Below are 22,987 nucleotides of genomic sequence, written 5' to 3' on the forward strand. Positions count from 1 at the left end.
ATTTACCCTAACTGTAATACGTTAGGTATTATAAATGCCAGAGGTGTTTATATTTACAATTGCGAATAACATTTGAATAAACCTGTTTAACCACACTTACTGACGGCATAATTATACGAAATGACCACATCCTGTTTAAACTTAATTTACCAGTATTTTACATTTATATGTTTTCTCGTGACGACATTTCTTGTTAGTGCACGTTGTGGATTTACGAGGGATGTGTCAGACATGGCGTGTAGTCGGAATTTATAACGGAAATCTTTTTTTTTTTTGCCTTTGATAGGCAGTTTATAAGATAAATTTCAGCCCTATATGATCTTCCTGTTAGAGGATTCGTAAGTATGTAAAGTAGGCAAGACATGTTAGTGAAAAAGTTTTTTTTTTCAATGTATTTACCATTGCATTTAATTGCCTTTCTTTATCGCTCGACAAAGTAAACAAACATATGTCATACTATATGCAAATTTCATGCATCGTAAGTTGTCGACATTTAATGTAATCCGAATCGAATACTGCCTTTTTCCAACGACCTTAATCTTTTTTATTATATACTAATCTATCTTAAGTTAAATGCTGAGTGGGTTATACTCAGTAATATTGAGGGGTGGGGGCGGTATTTATACAGGTATCATTTGATCATGGACTCCTGCACCAATATTGGAAGCTCTACAATTAGTCTCAGATCCATGCGGAAGTTTTGAATAGTGCGATGAGTCGTTGTTCTGATATTATTGTCAACTACATTTTTGTTTTATATCGCAAATGTGACGTTAAATATGAAAAACCGTTCACTTAAAGTTGTCTTTAGTTGTGCTACGTCTTTTCCTTTGAGTGTTTCAGTACAATTACATTTATGGCAAATATTAATATGTTCATTCATTTTGTATAACCTTAAAACTAAAATGACTTTGAACCTTGCAAGGGTCCTCGCACGATAATATTTCTTTATTGTACTGTCCATTTAAAATATTCAAAGAGTAGGTCGATATGGTTAAATAATAATAGAAATAATTTTGAATGTCGTGCGTGTTTCGTACGGTTTCAGTAAACAAAATGCCAACTTTTATCATTAAGTCAAATCAAAATTCAGTTTGTCCTTAAAAGCACAGTACCTGCTAATTCTTTGTAGTTTGACCTACATAGCCTTATAACGTCATGCCATTATTTTGACAAATGTAGGCAGCACGGATAGCAAATTATAACGATATCTTTGCATAATTTTACTCCACTTATACATTTATAAATGTCACATAAAAAGATTAAAATTCAGCGGATAATGCAGTGTTGACACAGTTTCAATCAGCTAAATTACATATTTTTGATAGCACCAAAATCTGCATTTTTGGCATTTTAGTTTATGTCATCTATAAAATGACCGTTTTTTCGATTAGAAAAACATTGATGTTCTACAATTGAGCTTAATATACAGAGTACAGTTCCAAACATGATAGTTCTTTTTGCCGGAAGTTGCGACAAGAATTGCCTGTAGTTAGGGGAGATAGGAAGCGGGAAAGCCGTTTCGGGGAAGACAACTACTGCTTCGCAGTGCAGAACAGAGCATTATGTAATTGATTTTCGCGATTGAATATCATTTATCAATTATAAATTCCTACAAAATTGATTTTCATATTTGTTAAAAAAGGATACATTTTTTGAAAAATTAATTTAAAACATAGAACGAACTGGCCTAAATCAAAGTGTATCGAAAAACCTAGCGGACTTTTCTTGAAACGGATTTTAATGTCCCCTTTGATATATTATGACTCATGACTATTAATATTGCTCTATCTACATTTTGGTTCCACGTTTGTTTAAATGAAAGAAAGACTTATTTTATATGATATCTATGTCCTCTTTCATACGTATCTTGTGTTGCTTTGTTCGTAGGTGCAAAGAATATACCAAAATAAATACAGTACTCAAATGTCGTGAGGGTTGAATCATTCCCGTCATTTTTTATATCACACTGTGGTCATATTACGTTAAAGCTGACTTCTTTTTAAGTGTCAATAGCTTACAAGTGGAAAAAAAAGGAATATAAAATTAGTGTCTTTCCAATGTGTCTTTTATTAACTTTGTTGCATAAAAATGATAGAAAGCTGGACATGGCGTGGCATATATATATATATTTTTTTTCAACTTGATTAATAAATATATTATAAAAATACACACATTTAATTTCAACATACTTTTATCAAAATAGTTTCTCTGTTGTTTGACAGAAGTGAATCTACTCGCCGTCTTCTCTTTAATCAAGCCACTTTGAGGGTTTTATTATTTATATACAGTATACCGAAAGATGAGGACTTTTGCGTCCTGTCAGACATGCGCAATCAATCATTTCATGCTAAAATTGCATACTTTTAGCAAGATGAATATGCAAATTAAAAAGAAATGAATGTCATTGAAAGCTGGATCACTAATTCTTCACACGGACTTCTCCTAGCATGGAATGACTATGAAGGTATATTCCACGTTTTCTTTGTTTAAAAAAATACAGATGCGATATATTACATGTTTGTCTTAACGATAATTGAATATGAATAAGAAATATATATAATTAAAAAATATTAATTTGCAGTGAATACTGTCGAAATTGTGATGTGAAAAATAAGCTTATGAATTGAAACTTATGACACAAGTCTTTTTAAATATATTTCCAGTTCGATCAATTTTCGAGAACTTTTCGTTTTTCTTTGAAGATAACAGCGTTGCGTGTTTATAAATGAAATGAACTACTTACTTACAAGAAAACTGTGTTGTCCATATGTGGAAACACTTCCAGGTCACAGTTTTCTGAATTTATATATTTATTTTTTTTTTGGTTGGATTTAACGTCGGTTTCTGAATTTAAGAATTCATCTAAACCATTGAGTAGCGAAGATCAATTGAGTTTAGCGTGTAACATTATTTTCCTTTTTTGAGATATTAAACCTGTGATGAATGTACTACTCTCCTATCAAATATTGCGTCTTGCGTTTCTGGATGTCGCACTACAATGTAAATGTACAGTACATACCACTGAAAATAAACATTGTCTGCTTCACAAATTGCAAAACAAATTTTCAACGTAATACTTTTTCTTAAAAAACTAACCAAGTTTGAACTCACTTTTTGACCGGCCTGTTGTATTCAAATTTACGACGGGATATGAACGCAAAAACAATACCAACTGTTCTGTTTGTTATTTATTACGCTCGTGAAATAGCCTTAGAGAAAATACTGGAATCAAATTTGAAAGTTTTATTTACTCTCTGATTATCCCGCAACTCGACTAACTTCAAGGCTTACATCTGTAAAATCCCAGAATTTGTCCCATGAACTGTCTACTTTGTATATCATCCATTTAATCCGAGGAACTAGGAGGAATTAGGTGGGCCAGTTGTCTAGTGGTAACACGCTTGAATGTCAATTCAGAGGTCCGGGGTTCGAATCCCTGTCCAGGCACTGGTAATTTCTGAGATACTCTTGAGTGTCTCCCACCTAACTAAGAGGCCTGTACTGGTTCTTCCCAGTAAAGACGGCTTCGCGTGTATCGGTGTTATACACCGAGCACGTTAAAGAACAATCATTCACAAACAGTTAGGCTAAGTTAGCCTGACAAACCTGTATCTAACAAGGATTTCTCTCTATCTGTTCTGGGGACTTGATCTCACTCTGTCCCTCTGGTCAGATCGCTCTGTGTCTGTACTAGTGGAGGATGAATTTCGCGCCCTTTGTGGCTGCGTTTGCTATATGGCTGTATGTAAAGCGCCTTTAATAGTAATAATGATAGTGTTTGTATTAATATGTCACGGAAAGGCTGAAGTGTAAAACGTATTACGGGATATTTTATAAACTTATAAAAAACCTCAACAGGGACTTTCCAATTTGAATTGCATATTTTCTCATAAAATCAAAACCTATATGATAATGACAACTCATCTCTGGACACAGTAAAACAAAAAACAGATTGTTTAGTCTCAGTTTGTTTGCAGATGTAATTTTTTTGCCCAAAATGGCAACTCGTTCATAAATAATATTAGTTGTTTAAGGTTTCTGACATAGGTACAAAGTGGTAAAGATAGCGCTATTCGAGAAGTTTACATTCACTGTGTAAAACACGTACACGGACCCTCCGTATAAAGTAACTAGTACTTTTAAACGAGATATCCAGCCACTGTTTGTATTTGAATTCAAGACGTTTCGCTTGCGAAGTCAGTGAAACATCCGTATGAACTTACTTTATGTACACACTTAATGACGTCATTCTCTGTTAGCACAAAAAAGTTAAAGAAGAGGTAGTAAACTCATAGTCTCAGCATTACATCGTATTTGCACTTATTTTAGTATTCAAGCCATATATCAAGAATTGAGGGTGAAAATATATGAATCAGTTCTGGTTACCATTGTAGCGAGAATATTCTACTTTTTTTGCGAATATAGCCATATGTCAGAGTCAAATTATTAAAAAAAATATTCAAACATTTTGGTCTTAAAAGAGCATTAATTTCAATATTTGTCTGAAACGCATAGTAAATACTGACTTAAATATTTTGAACACATAATGTCTTTCAGCATTTTCATGGTTTTAGAAGAAACAGTTTTATAAATGTCCACTTTAAGGATTTTTTTTCATAACTATAAAAGTGGTCTGCATGATTGCATTTTTTTTCAACATCTCATAGAAAAAAGTACACGCATTTGGATAAATTGTAGGATTGCAGCAGGTCGTGGTCACTTTTCCCTATATGCATATAGTATGAAACTGCTGACCTTATTTTGAAATAATTTCACACTAATCGTCCTTGTGTGACACTCTACTAAGACTGTTTATTTTTTCTGATTCGTCAAAAACATTGTAGCAAAGGGGCGTGGTCACTTTTCCCGATATGTATATAGGGATATCCAATTGTCAGTTTTTATAGAAAATCCCAGTCTGTTTTTATTGGGAAATCCCATTATCAGCTTTTATTAGCTTACCTGAACACGAAGTGCTCGGGCTGAGATATTGACACCGCTCACCATCATGCGTCCGTCCATCCGCCGTCCGTCCTTCCACACATTCCTTTAAACAAAATCTCCTCTGAAATCATTTGGTTTGATTCGTCAAAAACATGGCCGCCAAGGTCAGTGGTCACTTTCCCCACTTTATATGGTGAACACTTTTAAGTCCTTTTTTATAAAATTGCTGACTTTTTTAAAAATAATTTCACACAAATCGTCCTTGTGTGACCCAGATTGTTCAAATAATTTTTATACGTAAGAAAACACTGAGGCCAGGGGACGTGGTAACTTTTCTATACATGTATATAGTGAAAACGTTAAATATCTTCTTGCAAGAAACTGCTGGTCCAGTTTCAATATAATTTCACATTAATGGTTCTTGTGTGACGCTCTACCATGATTGTTCAAATTATTTCGTTTCGTCTAAAAACAGTGTTGCCAGGGGTGTGCTTATATGTGTATATTGCGATCTTAAAGTTGATTTTGTCAGAAATAGCGGGCCGAATTTAAAAATAATTGTCAGAAACTGCTGGTCCTTTAAAAAGATTGAACAAATATATTATTAAATGATAATTTCACAGAATTTTTCTTGCATGATTATCTTTCAAAATTGTTGAAGCAAGAAGTGTATCTTAGATGAACGACTTAGGGTCATTATGACCCTCTGTTTAGGAAATCTTATTATTATTTGTAAATGGGAAATCCCATTGCCAGTTTTTATAGGGAAATCCCATTCCTGCCAGTTTTTATAGGGAAATCCCATTGTCAGTTTTATAGAGTCTGAGTCCAAACATTGAGTTCAAACTCTCATAGGAACCTCGGTTTGGTACAAAATCCAAACAGTTTGGGATTTCATGATCATCAACTATTTGACATTGTGGATTTTACTTTTCATTGGCTGTCAAAAACCAATTACTAAAAATTATATAATGGACTAGCAAAATGTATTGCTATTTTATCACCTTTTTTATGCTTTGTTGATCAATTATTTATAAACTTTGAAAGTATATTTCTCAAATTGGATGACAGCTTCATACCTTCTAAAAAGTTACTTTATCGCTCTAGAAAGCCTTGGGCTTTAATTTACGGCTGTTTAAAACCCCCAGTAACAAAACAACTCGCAAATCGTGTTCACATAAAGTTTACTTGTCATTTTGATATGTTTTATGAAATATACTTCCTGCAGAAGGAGCATTTTGAATTCAATGCATCGTGCCATTTTAGATTACTTTGTGGTTTGGTTTGTTTTTCAAAAATACATTTCTTTGTAAAGTATATTTGTAGTCATATCTAAATCCCTGGAGATGAAACAACAATATAACATTAGCACCCAGTCCAACTGAACATTTACGCTGTTTTGCATTTTGCACTTAATAGTTGCTTTAATTAGGCATGCTAAAGTGTAAGGCCAAAATCGTGTATATTAAGGACTCATTCATACCGTGAAAACGTGAAACAATTAAAGGTCCAATACTAAGGAAAGTGAACATTTTAATTTCTTTTAAAAAGCACAGAAACTATTTCATTTTAATGGAAAATGAAAGTTGGTATGTAGAAATTCGAAATAAATCGCAGTATATGTACAATTATTTTTCTATGAAGTATGAAGAAAGTTAAAAAGACCTGGGGGGTCATTCTGTCGATTCATTGAAATTTCAACATAATACACATACATTTCTTTGAGTTCCAAAGACCTTCTGTAAATTTTGACCTGCCAATCTTCATTATTTAGTGTCTTGCAGAAGTCTATGCACTGGCTATGAAAAAAATTGCCTACTCACTTTCTCTTAGTAATGGACCTTTAAATAGGGACGTGCAATCTTGTTAAACCCTTAACTGAGCAACACCCGCGTAGCTACGATATGCATACAGTGTCGATGTGATAGTTTATGGACTATATGCCTCTTTCTGATGATTCCGATTATTTTGGGTGACCACCCCAAGTACTGCTCTTGCAACAGTGACAGTTTTTTACGGCCCTTGCAAATTGTTACGAAACACATTTTAGTTGAGTAAACTACAGGTAAAACACATTTTCAGATTTACGTTTTTATATGCCCAAAATGTGAACATATTTTAAAATCGCACTGTCCGTCCGTGTCTCTGTGTGTGTGTGTGTGTGTGTGTGTGTGTGTGTGTCTCTGTGTGTGTGTCTGTGTGTGCGTTCGTGCGTCCCGTAAATCCTTGTCCGGTCCATAACTCTGCCAAAGGATTTTGTAATAACTTGGCAAAAATGTTAACCATAATGTGACGACGAGTCATGCGCAAGATCCAGACCCCTAACTGTAAGGTCAAGGTCACACTTAGAGTTTTAAGGTTAATTAGGTCTGTTTCGTGTCCGGTCGATTACTCTGCCATCGATGAAGGGATTTTAAAATTACTTGGCATAAATGTATAATATATATTGTAGTATATGTACATATATTGAAATGACGTTTTATGCGCAAGACATAGACCCCTAGCTCTAAGGTCAAGGTCACACTTAGAAGTCAAAGGTTAGCATGGTATGTTTCTAGTATAGTCCTTAACTCTGCCATTTATCAAGGGATCTGAATGTTCACCATATTGAGAAGGTGTGTCGCGCTTATGACCCGGGTCTGTCAGTCAATGTCAAGGTCACAAAATGATTAATACCTAAGGTATTCTAGCATATTTGGCGAGGACAACTGTGTATTCATTCGAATAAAAGGAATATGCTTCCAGAAAGAAGTTATTCGGGGCGGACACGCGTGACCCTTAAATAGCGTCATCCACTTTGCATCTGGGTGTATAACAAAACTTTAAGTCAACATACGAACTGCGGTACTAGCAATTTTCTTATCGCACAGTTGTACAGGAGTTCAGTACACACTACACAAGCCTTTCACGAATTTCATATCCAAATAAAAACCAAATAATCGTTTTACTATTTGTTTCAGGTTTTTCAGATACTCGTATTGTTGGTCTTGTTGGCTGTCAAGGATGGCCAAGCCAAGGTGGAACCTCTGGAATACCTACCAACGGAACTCCAGGGCTACCTGGACGACTGCCGTTCTGTCGGAGATCTCAGAAACCAGACAGGTACTACATAACTGATAGAGTAGCAAGCATCATAAACTGTGCAAATGTGTAAGAATTTTAAGCATGGAATGAATAAAATACAATTTAACTAATATACTTTCTTGAATGACTTGATGTTTTTCGTTATGTATAAAACTACATCTTTTTCAAATTAATTCCTTTTTTTTCAAATTTATTACTTTATTCATAAAATGGGAACATTCAGCGCTAATTGGAAACTTATGCCTACCTTACCACGTGCGACATTAGTATAAATAACTCAATTTAAGACAGAATTTAAAATTAGTAGCCACAGTTTTCGGCCTTTGTAAAAAATATGCTTTCTCTCTTACAGTATCTCTTATTTATCCATTATTTCTGTGGCATACATGTTTTCTTATTAACAAATATTTCATATATGTACCTATACCATATTGTAGATAATGGTTTAGTTCATGGCGACAAAAAAAATTAAAACTACCTTTCCTCGACGTATAAGGAAATAAATTGTCTTTTTGAATTATGCACTTTGGCTATTAAATCTGACATTTAATACAATAGAGCTGTGTCTATAGATAACAAAACTGCTAATGTGCGTTATGAAAAAATGACCTTAAGAATATAAAGAAAAGATGTCTTCAAATGGGTTATTTCTTTTTGTTAACTTAATCGTAATTCAGCGATATAATATGATTTCTCCTCTACTCAAGTTCTTTCATGGTAGTGGCGCAGGTAAAATCACCAGACCCACAACACTCGGCTTTCCATTGAGTGACGCAGTTAAAATGGCTATGCTGTACCTTATACTGGAAATGCTTGGTCAATGGCTATAGGCTCAAAATACATGTTATTGCAGACAATATTTGAAGAGATGTCTTTTCTTTACATCAGGGACCTAAACAGTGTTTTACCTTGGAGAATTACTGCCGTAACTTTCTTTTATGTTTTAAATATAACTGCACAATCGATTTGGTGATTTAATGTTTTACTTCTGTCAGATTAATTATCAGACACTTAAAAACTACTAAGTCAAATACTAAATTAAAAACAATGTATGTTTGTAGGTCAGATAGTCTTTTGGAGATCCATTCAAATGTATATATCGAAGTTTGCTGAAAGTGCTTCAAATATTACCATGTCGGAGAAGAAGCTGTTTGAGTCTACGTTGTACGAGATTTTATGGCCTTTATTAGAACCCAAGGCAAGACGTAAACGACAGGCACCAGAGATTAGAGTGAGGCAGGAAATTCGTAGCTTAACATTTACTGCAAGGCAAAGATACTTCGCTGCCGTTAATCAAATGAAGAGAGATAGGGTATGTTCAGAACGTTTTATTTAAGAGTTTAATTTACCAGCTCCCCACCCCCTTCCCCTACCCCCGTCCATACATATATATCTGATATTATTCTGGCGGTGATCTATTTCGTAAAATTCTCTCTACTATATAATAATTCATAATGCGAACTTGTATCCTAGTAATCTCACGTATGGGAAAGCCAACTGTTCTGAATTTAATTATATCCCTTCATGCAAACTCTCTCTCTATATATATATATATGTGTCCCCAGTTAACATTAAGAAAAAGAAAATATAGCTTCTCTGCTCTCAATCAGTTGACACTCCTGATTTATGAGACATGAAAATGGAGATTTGAGTATATATGCAAATGTTGAACCAGTTCGAATGTGTAGTACAATTAGAGTGTGTATATAAAGCAGCATCGAAACTAATCTTATCGGTTAGTGGACTTGCTGAGGCATGTGTGCGCTCGTTTTACTGCTAGGTGCTGCTAGGCACTTTGCCGTAATTGGTCGGTGATATATAATTGACAATGAAAAGACACAAGATGAAAGTAAAACGACCTCACATGCCTTTCCAACAGTATTACAAAAAATACGAATTAGTTTTAAAGTGGCGTAATTAATATTGCTATTCGATTGTTTAGCGTTTAACTATTACTGTAGTCCGCTTAGTTTTTGTTTAAGGCATTTAATAAAATAATTTCCTTTCGCTAACCTAGCTGAAGTACTATCTAATATAATTTTAAAAAATGGGAACATTTGAAACTTTGGATCTTTATTACTGCAAATATCTATATAGTTACCTAGTGGAATTTGTCTAGTTGAAGGGTCTATGATTTGTTATGCGTAAGTAGTTCTTCTTGTTCTTAATATATATATAATGCTTTTCAAGAAAATAATGTTGAAGTGTAATAAAGGAAATCCTGTATTCATACTTTATTTCATTGAACAGCATTACCATCAGCTCTACGTCAGAATTATAAGCAAAGGGTTTTGCGGCATGCAAGTTTTTTTAAACCGAGTGTCATATGATTTAAAGAAATCTTTCACTAAAATACTATAATATGGATAAAAAAAGAAGAGATTTTTAAGTTTGCAACGCGTTTCGTACTGAATCATTTCTTCAGGCAATCATACAGTGTATGTTCCCTTATGTATAATGCCATGACGTCATATAACATGACATCATAACGTCAAAGTAGGACATTACGTTTGGCACACTATTAGAATTGTATGTTACATTTTAACCTCATGCATAGTACTGTTAATCTTTTGCTTTAATCTGAACTATATGTAGTATTTTCTATCTTATCTTATCATATATAAATTTCGGGTCCAGTATACCTTTAAGTTTCAAATAAAAAAAAACGTTACAGTATACTACACTATATATTGCTGATCTTACGCTTCTAAAATGCTACACATAAACCGCTTTAACAACTTCTATGCAGAGGTACGTAAAGGCCATCCGTTCGCAACACTACGGACTGTTTAAGGCAATGAATCGTCTATTTCGAACATATCGTTTTCATTTTAAGCTAATCTGAGCAATCCTTGGAGAAATGTAACCGCGATTTTGAACAGGAGTTCTCTTGGTCACGAAGGAAAATCATAAAAAACCTAAACATTCAAGAGGCGATGTTTTATAACCAAACTGTAAAATACCTGATAAGAATGTAAATTTTTACGTAGTCCAGATCAGTGTTTTTATACCGTGTTATTTTGGTTAAACTTTATGGTTGCGAGGCCAAAGCATAGAAAAAATATGTAAAAGCTCTAGATGAAACAATTTCTGCTTGATTTTTATCAAATCATGTCAGAATGTTAGTATTTAAGAAATCTAGGTCACATCTGAAACTGAGTTATCAGGACTCAAAAATTAGATAACTATGTCAAATCAAAGAAAGCCTAATACAACATATTCTAACTGGAAATAAAATATGTAAAAAAATCCTCTGGAAGCACCAAATGCAACCAAGCAAAATAATAGCAGGCTCGGTTTGACATGAGAGGCAATGAAAATTGCAACACCTCTCACGCACCCTTGCACCGGATTAAGCGGTTAGGCAATTTATAACCACAGTTTAGAAACAAAAACTCATGTCCTTATTTTCATGATATGACCAAACTTCAATTTTTGAAGGGTGATCATTTTAGACCTATGAACTATTTTTGAATGTTTCTTGTTCAAATCTCGCCCTAGGCAGCTATATAAATTTAGGGTAAAAACTTAGGTTAACAGGTTCAGTGTAAGCATACTGAATACTAAATCCTCTTCCTGATTTAAGTTAATTCTGATCTGTATGCCATTTTTAACTGACATATGTAAAATAGTAAAGCACAGTGTGTGTTTGATGATTTGCCCCACTACTGTTAGCCGCTACCGGTGCCATGGCTTCAAGTTTCAAGCTCCTTGATATTTTCATCTGTTCTATGAAAATGGACAGAAGAAAATAGAGAAAAGTGGAAACTTCACAGGTCGCTCAACACAACAAAAACGAAAATGTTGCAGGCTCGGTTTGATTGAGCCTGTTCATGGACGGTAGTGGAAATGCATGCTACCTTTAAGTTGACTTTATTCTCTTAGTGTTCTAACATCCGACAAATTATTTAGTACATTGGTGTAGTAATACCCCACAATGACCCTATTTGTCATGCGCTCCTTACGTTTCATAATCTTTTTTTACAATTTTATGCATTTTCTAACTTCTAGTATTCATTCATGTATTTTACTTAGTGATTATGCTGTCCTCCAACAACTCCTGTTGTATATATTTTACACAATAGATAGCAAAATTCCAAAATAACATCATTGTTTTCAAATCGGTTTTCTCTACCTACAGCAGATGTAAATATATGAATTCAGTTGTAACGTTGTATGACCCAAACTAAAATACGAGGAGTGTTCGAAATCGTTACCTGTATAAACCCAATACGAAACGATGAATTCAATTGTAACGTTGTACCCAAACTGAAATACGAGGAGTGTTCGAAATTGTTACCTGTATAAAACCAATACGAAACGGATGACTGTTCATCACTGTACAATGTAATTAAAGTCTACAAACCGTTTTCTTTGCAATTTCGATTGCTTTCAGGTGTATTCATAGTCACTGCGTTGAAAATGGTTAGAAAACGAATAGAAATTGTTGCTAAAATCAGGGGTTATATAAAAGTCAGCTGTAAGTTGTGATTGAGTGTCAAATGCATACATGTTGAAATATGTGTTGTTTATGGGTATAAACAAGATTAACAAAATTCAGTTCCGGTCAGGAAACAGTCAAAGATGCCCCTTATTCAGGAAGAACAAGGTCTGCAGTTACCAAATCTAACATTAATAAGATCAAGTCCATCATTGAGAAAGATGCGCATTTCACTGGCAGATAGCTGGCACAAATGACAAACTTTGGCCTAGCATCTGTCCACTTCATTCTGAAGAAAATTCTTAATGTTAGGAAATTAAATGCTCGCTGGATTCTCCCATTTGCTCACCAATGAGCAGAAACTTACAAGGCTGCAAATGACAAAGCAACTGTTGAAGAAGTATCCAAAATATCAGATAAAGGTGTTGATAGTTTCATAACTGGTGATGAGACATGGGTCCATTTTAATGAGCCAAAGCGGAAAGTTGATACCAGGATATGGGCTCTGAAACATGCTGAACAAATCACTGTTAGCAAAGAAGGTGTTATACGCCATTTTTTTTTTTCGGAAATTGTGGGCAAATCATGTAAATTGTTGTTCCAAAAGGTAGGGTGTGTCTGCTAGCTTCTATAAAAATGTGGTTCTGAAAATATTGCAAACAAAATTGAGGAAAGTACGTCCAAAAATCTTTCTCTAGCATGAAATTGCTCTTGCTCATAAATTCTCAATTGTAGTACAGGTTTTGAAGTCTGAAATGGTCAATGTATTGTCGCACCCTCCCTACAGCCTAGACCTTCCCTCATGCGATTTTTCCGCTTTCTGACTTTTGAAAAACATCTGGTAAGAGATATAGGTCCAGAAGTGCATTTGGGTAGTTTTTATGGGTGTACCCAAAGATGTGTATGAAAATTGTTTCAAATATTAGATTTAAAGACCGAACCGATGTGTTCTGGCTAAATAGGGAATATTTTGAAGGTAACTAGACAAAAATATTAACTTTTAATTAATTTATCAGTGCGAAAACGTGTCATCTGCAAAAGTTTTAAAACGCCCCTCATATAAATTCACACACACGGAGCAAACAATGTGCTTTTTCTGCTACAGAGATGTATATTTATTGAATTATCAAAGCCTTCTTTTCGTCTGATATACCATGGATCAGAACTGGGCATGAATGTAACCAGCAGACGTGGAAAATCATACGATAAACCACAGAAATAGTCTAGCATTTTATTAACCAGATGTCGTTCGTCACACTATGTAACGAAGTGTATACAACGTTTGATAACCTGACAAAGACTTGCTACAGTACAGAAATATGTTTTTAAACCAAAGATTAATATATTGATTAAACTGCGACATGGTGTTACTACACTATGGATCAATATATGAATGTTTCATACACCAAAGCATAATGTATAAATTAAACAATAACTTATGTCCTTTTTTTCTTTAACAGAGATTAAGACCGAATGTATATGACTTTTTGGCGGGGCTACATCGGGGTCAGAATATTGGCCGTGCTCATGGTGGTCCGGCGTTTCCATCTTGGCATCGACTGTACCTCTACATGTAAGGAACAGACACTGGTCTCTAGTTATTTCGGCACCAAGTTATCTGGGCGTCATCAGAAAATTACATTTATATACTAACATTGAAAATCACGGGTACATAAACATTGACTATAAGGTGAACATATTTTGAAAATGCGGTCGCCTGTATCGTATTTCAGGACATTACTGCTTAGTTGTGTCCATTTCATTCTATAATCTATTCAAATGAGATATGAAGAGTCGGTTGCTTTACTAAGATGCCAGCCAGTGTCTAGAATGATACTCACACAGAGGATCATCTGAGATTGTATTTACAAATAAAAACAGTACATGTACCATGTCAGCATGAAATGTTACTTTGCAAAAACATTTTTGGGTATATTTTGAAATGTTTGATTATCTTATGATTTTTCGATGGACAGGCTTCTGAATAAGATAAGAACTATCTTACGACAATATAATACCAATACATACATAACATTCCATGTGAGACAGAGATCGGCCTGATATAACTAGACCTGATACTTGAACGCAGTGGTGCCGAAATGCCTTAGACTGTTTTAATATTTGTTAAATCATATTCTATCACAAAATTATGTTTATTGAACATTCAAACCCTTGCATGATTTATAGTCCGTTATACCACGGTTCAGAATTCAGAGCTACGGCAGTGTTAGTCCGAATGCATAATAAATATCCAGATAGCTGAACGACGAACCGTGATAAATCAGACAGTTCACCGCAAAACTGAATTGTATAATTTCATTGAAATATAATAAACTCCTTTTATCCGAGTATTAATGATCCGGACTTCATACAGCAATTTAGTGTCACAATTGACGTCATAATAATTTGTCACTGGTCTTTGCACAAATATCTGTTTTTGCTAATTTACATTTTCAGTTTAACTAAACGACAAATCATGTTAGAACGTTGTAACTTTATGTTTTCTTTGGCTTTACTTATTATTATCATTATTAATGAAATATTATTGTCGAATTTTATTAAAATAATCTTACTAGCAATGAACTACTTTTAACTGAAGAAAATAAATGATAGAATAATCGAAAATATATTTCAATAAGGGCACGCATGTAGACAATTTCATGCAAAAATATAAATGTATGCGCATATGCCTATTACAATTTGGTAATTTGACGTTTTCTTATTACAGATACGAATCCATTTTGCGGCGATGGTATGATTCTACTGTCACAGTTCCTTACTGGGCATCAGTCTTAGATAACGATATGCCTGAGCCAACACGGTCTGTTATTTTCAGTACTGAATTCTTCGGCAACGGGTTTGGTATTGTGCAAACAGGGCCTTTCAGGGACTGGAGATTTCTTCCCGGTCAACCAGTCAGAAGAAATATTGGAGGCACTCGACTTATGTCAGACACTGTAGTTCAGAGAATATTAACTCGAAGGAGGAATTCCGAAATACTTCCACCAACTGCCCTTCCTGCTTTCGACTTGGAAGCAGAACATGGTTTTCCCCATGTCTACGTTGGGGGAACGATGAATAATCTCAATACGGCTGCATTTGATCCCCTGTTTTTCAGCCATCATGCGTACGTAGACTACATATGGGAACTGTTTAGATTACAACAACGTGACCAAATTCCGCAAATAAACCCAGAAACTGATTATCCTTTCGATGTTAATGATCCCCGTTTCCGTCGATCTCACCATCCAAATGCTAATGCAGGATTTGTATCAGTCGACAGCGTCACAGTTCTTGGCATACCGTTAGCTGCTCTCACACAACGGGTAGGGTATAGCAACGAGTTTTTCAATCTGGTGCAGTATATAGACACACCTGAATGTCCAAACTGTGACAATTCTCCTTTTCTGTACTGTGAGCCTAGCATAGATCGATGTGTTTCGAGAGATATCAGCGTACTGGCAGGATTATCTCGCGATAACACCACTCAAACGACCACGCAAATTCCTTCAGCAACCCCTGAAGCAACTGAAGTTACCACACAGGCGACACAACAGACGACGACAGAGAGTGCAGCCACTGAGAGTGCAGTCACAGAGAGTGCAGCCACTGAGAGTGCAGTCACAGAGAGTGCATCGACAGAGAGTGCAGCGACAGAGAGTGCAGCGACTACTAAACCTAGCGTCACATCAAACCCGTACCAACCAACTAACAACGGGGGTAACTGCGAGAGACAACCATTTATACATGACGTCGATACTAAACAGATGGGACGTTCGGGTGACTGGGTCTATATTCCGGTGAATATTGTCTCAAAGAGACCACCTTCTTTAAAAGGCTATAGGGAATATTCGCTGTACAAGACACAAACCAAACTGACAAATCAAACCTCTATCGGGTATAAATATGAATTTATGCAAGCGGACTGGCAGTACGTGTACGAAGGATGTAACAAGAAGCAAGATGTTGTGGGTAAAATTAACGTAATTTCCTGGGGTCTCAATTATGACGGATATGCGGAAGAATATGTAATTAACGATAACAGATATGGTGTGTCACAGGGTAATGGGTATTTGCCTGTTAAAAAGCCGTCTGCTTACAATCCATCTGAATTTATAACCGTTGCGTACGATTCTTGTGGAAGGGTATGCAAACCCTATAGCAATGATAAGAATAACGGTAATATCAATGGTCATTTTGGCGGTGGTTTCAGAGTATCTATTGATAGTCCTAAGCAGTACTCAAATTCCTATGAAGAGGCGATGCTAGGGATGTGGGAGATTACCTCACCCTCTTTCAGCCCAGTCATAGATTACGGTGATATACCAATAACATTCTACTGCGGGTACAATGATGAATGGATATGGGACAAACCGCCACCACAAACACAACCACCACAAACACAACCACCGCAAACACAACCACCACCAACACTACCAGCTTTCCACTACCAGACACCTACGTATGATGGACCCGGTGTTAAAGTTCCAAAACAACCAGCGTCTTATGGAGGCTCTACGGGACAATGTAAGTATATTGAAAGAGTCGAAACTTTTATTTAAAAGAAGTGGAAGTCCGTTTTTATGCAGCCTTTAACATAATGAAAAAGTGTATATTTTATACACCACCAGTCTTGTCTTACGGGGTAATACAGAAGCAAGTCCGAGGTAGAGATTTTGACGAACCGCCCGACCTGACCACACCTGTAGATAAGTTAAAGTATCATCATATGCAATTTGCATACAAACAAATCGAGCTGCTGCAAAGAAACAAGTCTCCGTCTTATGCTGGGATAAAATATAGTTCTTTATCTTTGATTTCTGATAAATAGTTTTGCCAAACATTTCAGTGTGACCATTTGTAGATGGGGTGGGGATGAACCTATAAGCAGTTGTGTTGGCCTCTACTACGTTATTTTTGGTGGGGTGCCCCAATTATACTATAACATAACCGAATGAAACTAAATTAAGTAGTTTTTTTACCATAGACGCCTAGTCTTAATACGTAAGTACAGTGCATATTGATTTATTATTTAAATGAAATGTTTATTCGCGTTAGTATGGGTAACCGTTAATATAGCTGAAAATACAAAATAGATAGATGTATTGTGCATGTTTTCGTGCAAATCATATAGCATAACCATCATGAAAACACATTAGAATACAGTTACTTTGTGGCTGGCCGTCACGCTTCAAATGTTCTGTTATGACACTAAAATTCATTGATGTTTGCCTATAAACAGCCAGGAACAGGTGTTCTGTTTTTGTTTTGTTTCCTTTTTTTCTTTGAGTTCGCATGGAGAAAAGTATTTGTCGCCGTAAATAATTGTACGTTAAAGACGCGCCACAGAATAACTGTATTCTTTTGTATTTCCATGATGGTAATTATGACTTGCATAAAAAGTGAGAAATACACGTATCTAGTGTTATATATTAGGCCAAGCCAATGTGTTTAATTTCTTAATATTTTACTGAATGAATGCAGCATTACATCAGTATTTGATAATACATTAAATATTTTCTTACAGTTTTATTAAGATGAGTTAAGTTCATAACTTATTGTTATAGAGTAAGATAGTTATTTATCTTTGTTTTTAAACCTGTACTGAAAATAAATTGACTGAATTAATTTGCAGAAGAAGTTGTGAAAACAAAATTAATTCAGGCGGGGTATGGGGATGGGGGCTAGATTGTCCGCTTGTTATATTGCAGATAGTATTATCAGAGTTCATGTGGGAGGGAAAGGTAGGTCACTAGGTTAAGGTGGGTCTGTGGCAAAAGTAATTAAAGACGCAATACAAAATAACTGTATTCTATTGTATTTCTATGATCATTATACATGATTTGCCTGAGAAAAAAAGAGAAATACAATTATCCACTAACAAATTGACAGTGACATATATTAGGCCAAGAAAATGTGTTTAATATCTAAACATTTTATAGAATAAAAGGGGGCCTAAATTTTCCACTTGTCATCATGCAGTATACCTCTATTATACCAGTATCAGCAGAATGATTTTCAAGAATATCATATCGGGGGAATAATTAGACCAGGTTTTGATTTCCTCCATTCTTGAAGAGCAGCATAACATATACAAACTGAAAATTGTATTCAAGGAATGTATTATCAAAACTTTGAATAATACGGCAGTATACACAGTAAGTTTGACACGATCACATTTTAAAAGAACATTACAATACTGAAGAGTAGCATTTTACAAGTCAAAAGAGGATTTTAGAAAGAGTGTTTGAATTGTTCCATTGTTCAAATGACATATCAGTTTTTCTTACATTAAAATGTTTATATTAATTACATGCAATTTGCGAGACAAACAGTAGAAGTTTTCTTATGAAAGCTAATAAATATGTCTACTTTAGACACGTGAATGAAAACATGAAAGCTTGCACTATTTTTTTTATTGTTTTCATTAATTTAAATTACACTTTATATTTGTTCTAACGCAACTCTGCATATATTGCCAATATTTTTACAACGAGTGACAATATAATTTTTAATGTAGTATGTTTTGAAAATGACAGGCTAAGTCTCGTTGATTTAAAGTTTTTGTCTACATCTGTTTCAAAATAGTTTGCATAAAATTACCATTAATTTTTATTTGTTGTGTTTACTTTGTCCTCAACAAAATTCATATAAAAGTACACAATAATTATTTACAAATTTATATTTTCTTACCAAATACATACACGATGAATAAAATATTGTAAATTCATCATTTAAATTGATTTGCGATATACGAGAAACACTCAAGTGTCCTCAGGACCTCCCTTAACATTCACTCACTCTCAGGAGTTGACTGGACTGTCACTCACCTTTATGAATACACATACAATCAATCCAAAGTAAAGACGCGACCGTTAGGCAATTAACCTGAGTGCACTCAGTGAGTTCAGGAATAAAGGGTTTTATTCATAGTCGTTACTCAAACTCACATTTGACTCAAACTTGGTAAGTATCACTCAAGTGGGCCAAGAGTAGATTTTGCGGGAGTGTTTGAGAAGATCGAATGTCATATTCATAAATCCCACTCAATCTTAACTTAAGGAAGGACAGCTCGAGTAATGATTTCATTGTACAAAATGGATTTGCGGATTATAACGGTTTATTCGGCAATAACATCAAATGTATGCAAAAGTGCTGATTGTTATTTTTGTACTTTTGCTTGTCTGTATGTTTTTTCGTCCGCCCGTTCATTTGTTTTATAATACGTCCTTCCGTCCGTCCGTCCGTCTACTCATCTGTATTAGTAGAATGAAATTTATACGTGTAAAAACAAGTCTATTTTTCGCTGAAGTTTAAATTTATTATTACAACTGAATTATACCCATACCATTAGCTGTTGGGGTTTCCCGAAAGTCAGCCCGCTTAAATTTCGATTATTACAAACATTTTATTTATCAAATAAATGTTTCCGAGGTCATGTAAAAATTAGATTTAATAAATATAGGTTTTCTTTATAACATTAAATTTGAGGGAATGTTTATATTTTTCAGTATGATTTAACCAATATCAAGGCTAGTGAAATGTAATTATTTGTTACTACAATGTGTATTTCTGGGAGTGACTGATAAGCCCCGGTAGACTAAATTTCGTAGATGTATTTTTAAGTTCCTATTTCTATTTTAATCGTTTGCATCAATTTACTGTCTTTATTTTTTTTGCGTTTTCGCCGTACTCAACAAAATGTATTTAAAAAGAACATAATATATTTTTCCAAAATACCTTACATAAAGATGTACTTTCGCTTCAAATACATACATGAAACTGCTATTTTACCTTTTGTTCACCACAATGACATTGTCCTTAGTGCTAACCGCTTTTGGCTTAACCGATTGCAAGTCTTAAAGTAGACTTTTGTAAACGCGTCTGTTTTCTTACAATATGTCACCTGTCATATTGAAATTGTCTTTAAAATCCTATTCAATGTGCAAGGTTAAATACTGGATCAACCAAACCAGTGGGTAAGTCAGCAACATCAGGTTGAAGAATGACTTTTGTAACAACTGAGATACATCTGTATAACTTATGATAACATATTCATTTTATAACGGTCGGCGAGATTATACATACTGATCTTTTATAACGGTCGGTGAGAAAATGCTTATAGATTTTTGTAACGGTCGACCAGGATAATATATATTGATTTGTTATAACGGTCTGCGAGATAATGCATATTTATTTTTTATAACGGTCTGTGAGATGATACATATTGATTTTTTTCAGCATGTGTTGTGGCAACGGACTGCACTATAGATGTACCATGTAGGAATTGTGCGGACTTCGACTATGAATACTGCAGAGGCGAGAAGAAGATAGCAATATGCATCTACGGACAATTTTCCGTGACGGCTACAACTAACGCGCATTTGAAACACTTTTATAGCAATTATTGAAGCATATTTTAAAGAAATGGTTACATGCTCTTATAGCTTGTTACACGAATACATTTCAAGTATATTTTTGAAAGTTGTTTAATAATTCAGACATTTTATAAATACAGACCAGGTTCAAATTTTTTCTACATTAGTAAACTTCTTATAATTTGTCACTTGCCCATATATCGGCTAAATTGTGATCACATCGAAAGGCAATAACTCTCTTTGCAAAAGAAACACTTTGCCTGTTACTAGTGCAGTCTTGAACCAAACTTAGTGCATTGGTCAATGAATAATCTATACAGTTGATGCAAGTTGTTTTAGTTATGATAGTCTAGAATAAATAATCCCCATTTTCCAATAATATTCCATTATAAACCACAAAGTGACTTTTTGAAAAAAAAGCATTTTTATGAAATAAAACATTGCGTAAAGTAATAAAGAACACGTTTGGCTATCTTTTTTATCATATCTAAGGCTTATTTAATCTTAACAATTGACACATAGTTTTACAGACCTTGTGAAAATTATATGCATATATGTGAATTGACAGACGGATATACCCCGTTAACTCTAAAAAAAGGTAACAAAATTGAAACAAATCATTCTTAAAAAATCTTTGACACTGTTATCTCAAGCAGCGATTACTAGCAGTCATGTGAATAGGTTGGACTAAGAATTTTGGGTACAGGGTAACCATAGCTATAAATCTTTTTCAACAATTAGCAATGGACAAAACATCCGATTAGATCTTAAATTTTAGAAAATAAAATTTCTTAAAATTTCATGAAGTGTTATGCGGCAACTTAAAGCCAATGAAAGATTCATCTTGTTTAGGGATTTAAGTGCTCCATCGCTGGGAAGCGATACACCTTCATTTTCATAACAGTCGAACTTTTAAGTACCATTACTTATTTTCCAGCCTTACTGCGCCGACTGTCTTTTTTAAGATTGTTCTAGTATCTAACAAAGATGATCTGATTCCCTAAACATTGGGCACAGCTTGAGTCAAGACAGTATTAATCAAAATTGAAAGAGTTATATTATGCGCCTTTTATGTTTCTGATATAATGAATACGGATCGATAGATCATGTTAAATTTTCGCCATTTTGTAATAATTAAAAACATTTAAAACATGCAAAGTATCGTTTCTTTTGCAAATGTAATAATTGATTTTTATTGTTTTAAGCTGGCTTTAAAACAGAAAACAAATAACGCAGTGCGTGTTATACCCTATCCTTGCTTTACTTTAAATCCATGGTCATGAACGGAAAATTATTCTAACCAATTAAAATCGTGTATTTTCCTCACCTAAAACTTACAGTCCGGTAATGGGAACTAGGCATTTTGAACATAATTTATCTTCTTTCGTTGTCTCTATATTTTTCATCACACAGACATTCCAGGTAGTTTATGTCTTCGTCAAATTACAAAGGAAACTTGGATGAACTTCCCTCAAACTTCATGTCTAGATGAAAACTTACAGACTGGTTGACTGAAAATGTATGCCATTCGTTATTTCAGCTATACGCGTACGCCTTTGTGTATATGCAACATGTATGTATAATGTGATTGTTTCAGATTGAATAAACAATATAAATGTGTAGTACAATGTTCTCTATGATTTCACATTCAAAATCATTTCTAGGACGATTTTCATCGATCATTTCGAGTTTTACTGTATAACTGCGAAAAATGCACACTCATTTGTTTTTTGTTTCGCCTTTTGTTTTGTTTACGTTTCGCCTAACATGTGCAAACAACCGTGTCTTCTAGATAAGAAGTTCATTAGGGAAGTTCATCAAAGTTTTTCTGTCCGCGTTGACGAAAACAAACTACGCAGTGAATCTGCTATAAGAGACAATGTGACTGGTGCACGATGGAAAATAAATTGCCATTGTTCAATATACATAGTAACCATTCACATAACTGCACATATAAGGTGAAAAAATCGCGATTGAAATGTGTTAGTATATTTATAGGGGTAGGGTATAACATGCAGTGTTTTTTCTGATCTGGTGCCAGTGATTATTCTTATTTCTACCTTGACCTAGATAAGATCAAGACACGGTACATAGATCAGGTAAAAATGTGGCCACTTAAATCTTTACAAGTGTGTTC

At 34.5% G+C, this 22,987-nt stretch overlaps 1 protein-coding gene across 1 annotated transcript; it reads left to right on the top strand.

Moving 5' to 3' along the window:
• Positions 1-2,352: 2,352 nt before the first annotated feature.
• LOC123533731 (uncharacterized) lies at positions 2,353-22,472 on the top strand. The gene is made up of 6 exons (XM_045315543.2): positions 2,353-2,467; positions 7,908-8,049; positions 9,093-9,343; positions 13,933-14,045; positions 15,201-16,999; positions 20,714-22,472. The coding sequence occupies exons 1-6, from the start codon at positions 2,456-2,458 to the stop codon at positions 20,881-20,883; spliced, it is 2,487 nt and encodes an 828-aa protein (XP_045171478.2). The 5' UTR covers positions 2,353-2,455; the 3' UTR covers positions 20,884-22,472.
• The last annotated feature ends 515 nt before the right edge of the window (positions 22,473-22,987 follow it).

Source organism: Mercenaria mercenaria, chromosome 12, assembly GCF_021730395.1.
Source record: "Mercenaria mercenaria strain notata chromosome 12, MADL_Memer_1, whole genome shotgun sequence".
NCBI classification, from domain to species: domain Eukaryota; kingdom Metazoa; phylum Mollusca; class Bivalvia; order Venerida; family Veneridae; genus Mercenaria; species Mercenaria mercenaria.

What these genes read in the sequence shown, in the direction of transcription:
- LOC123533731 (XM_045315543.2), top strand. An exon ending in ATCAAATGAAGAGAGATAGG is followed by an intron (nt 9,344 to 13,932) that starts GTATGTTCAGAA and finishes TTTCTTTAACAG; the next exon opens with AGATTAAGACCGAATGTATA. An exon ending in TGGAGGCTCTACGGGACAAT is followed by an intron (nt 17,000 to 20,713) that starts GTAAGTATATTG and finishes GATTTTTTTCAG; the next exon opens with CATGTGTTGTGGCAACGGAC.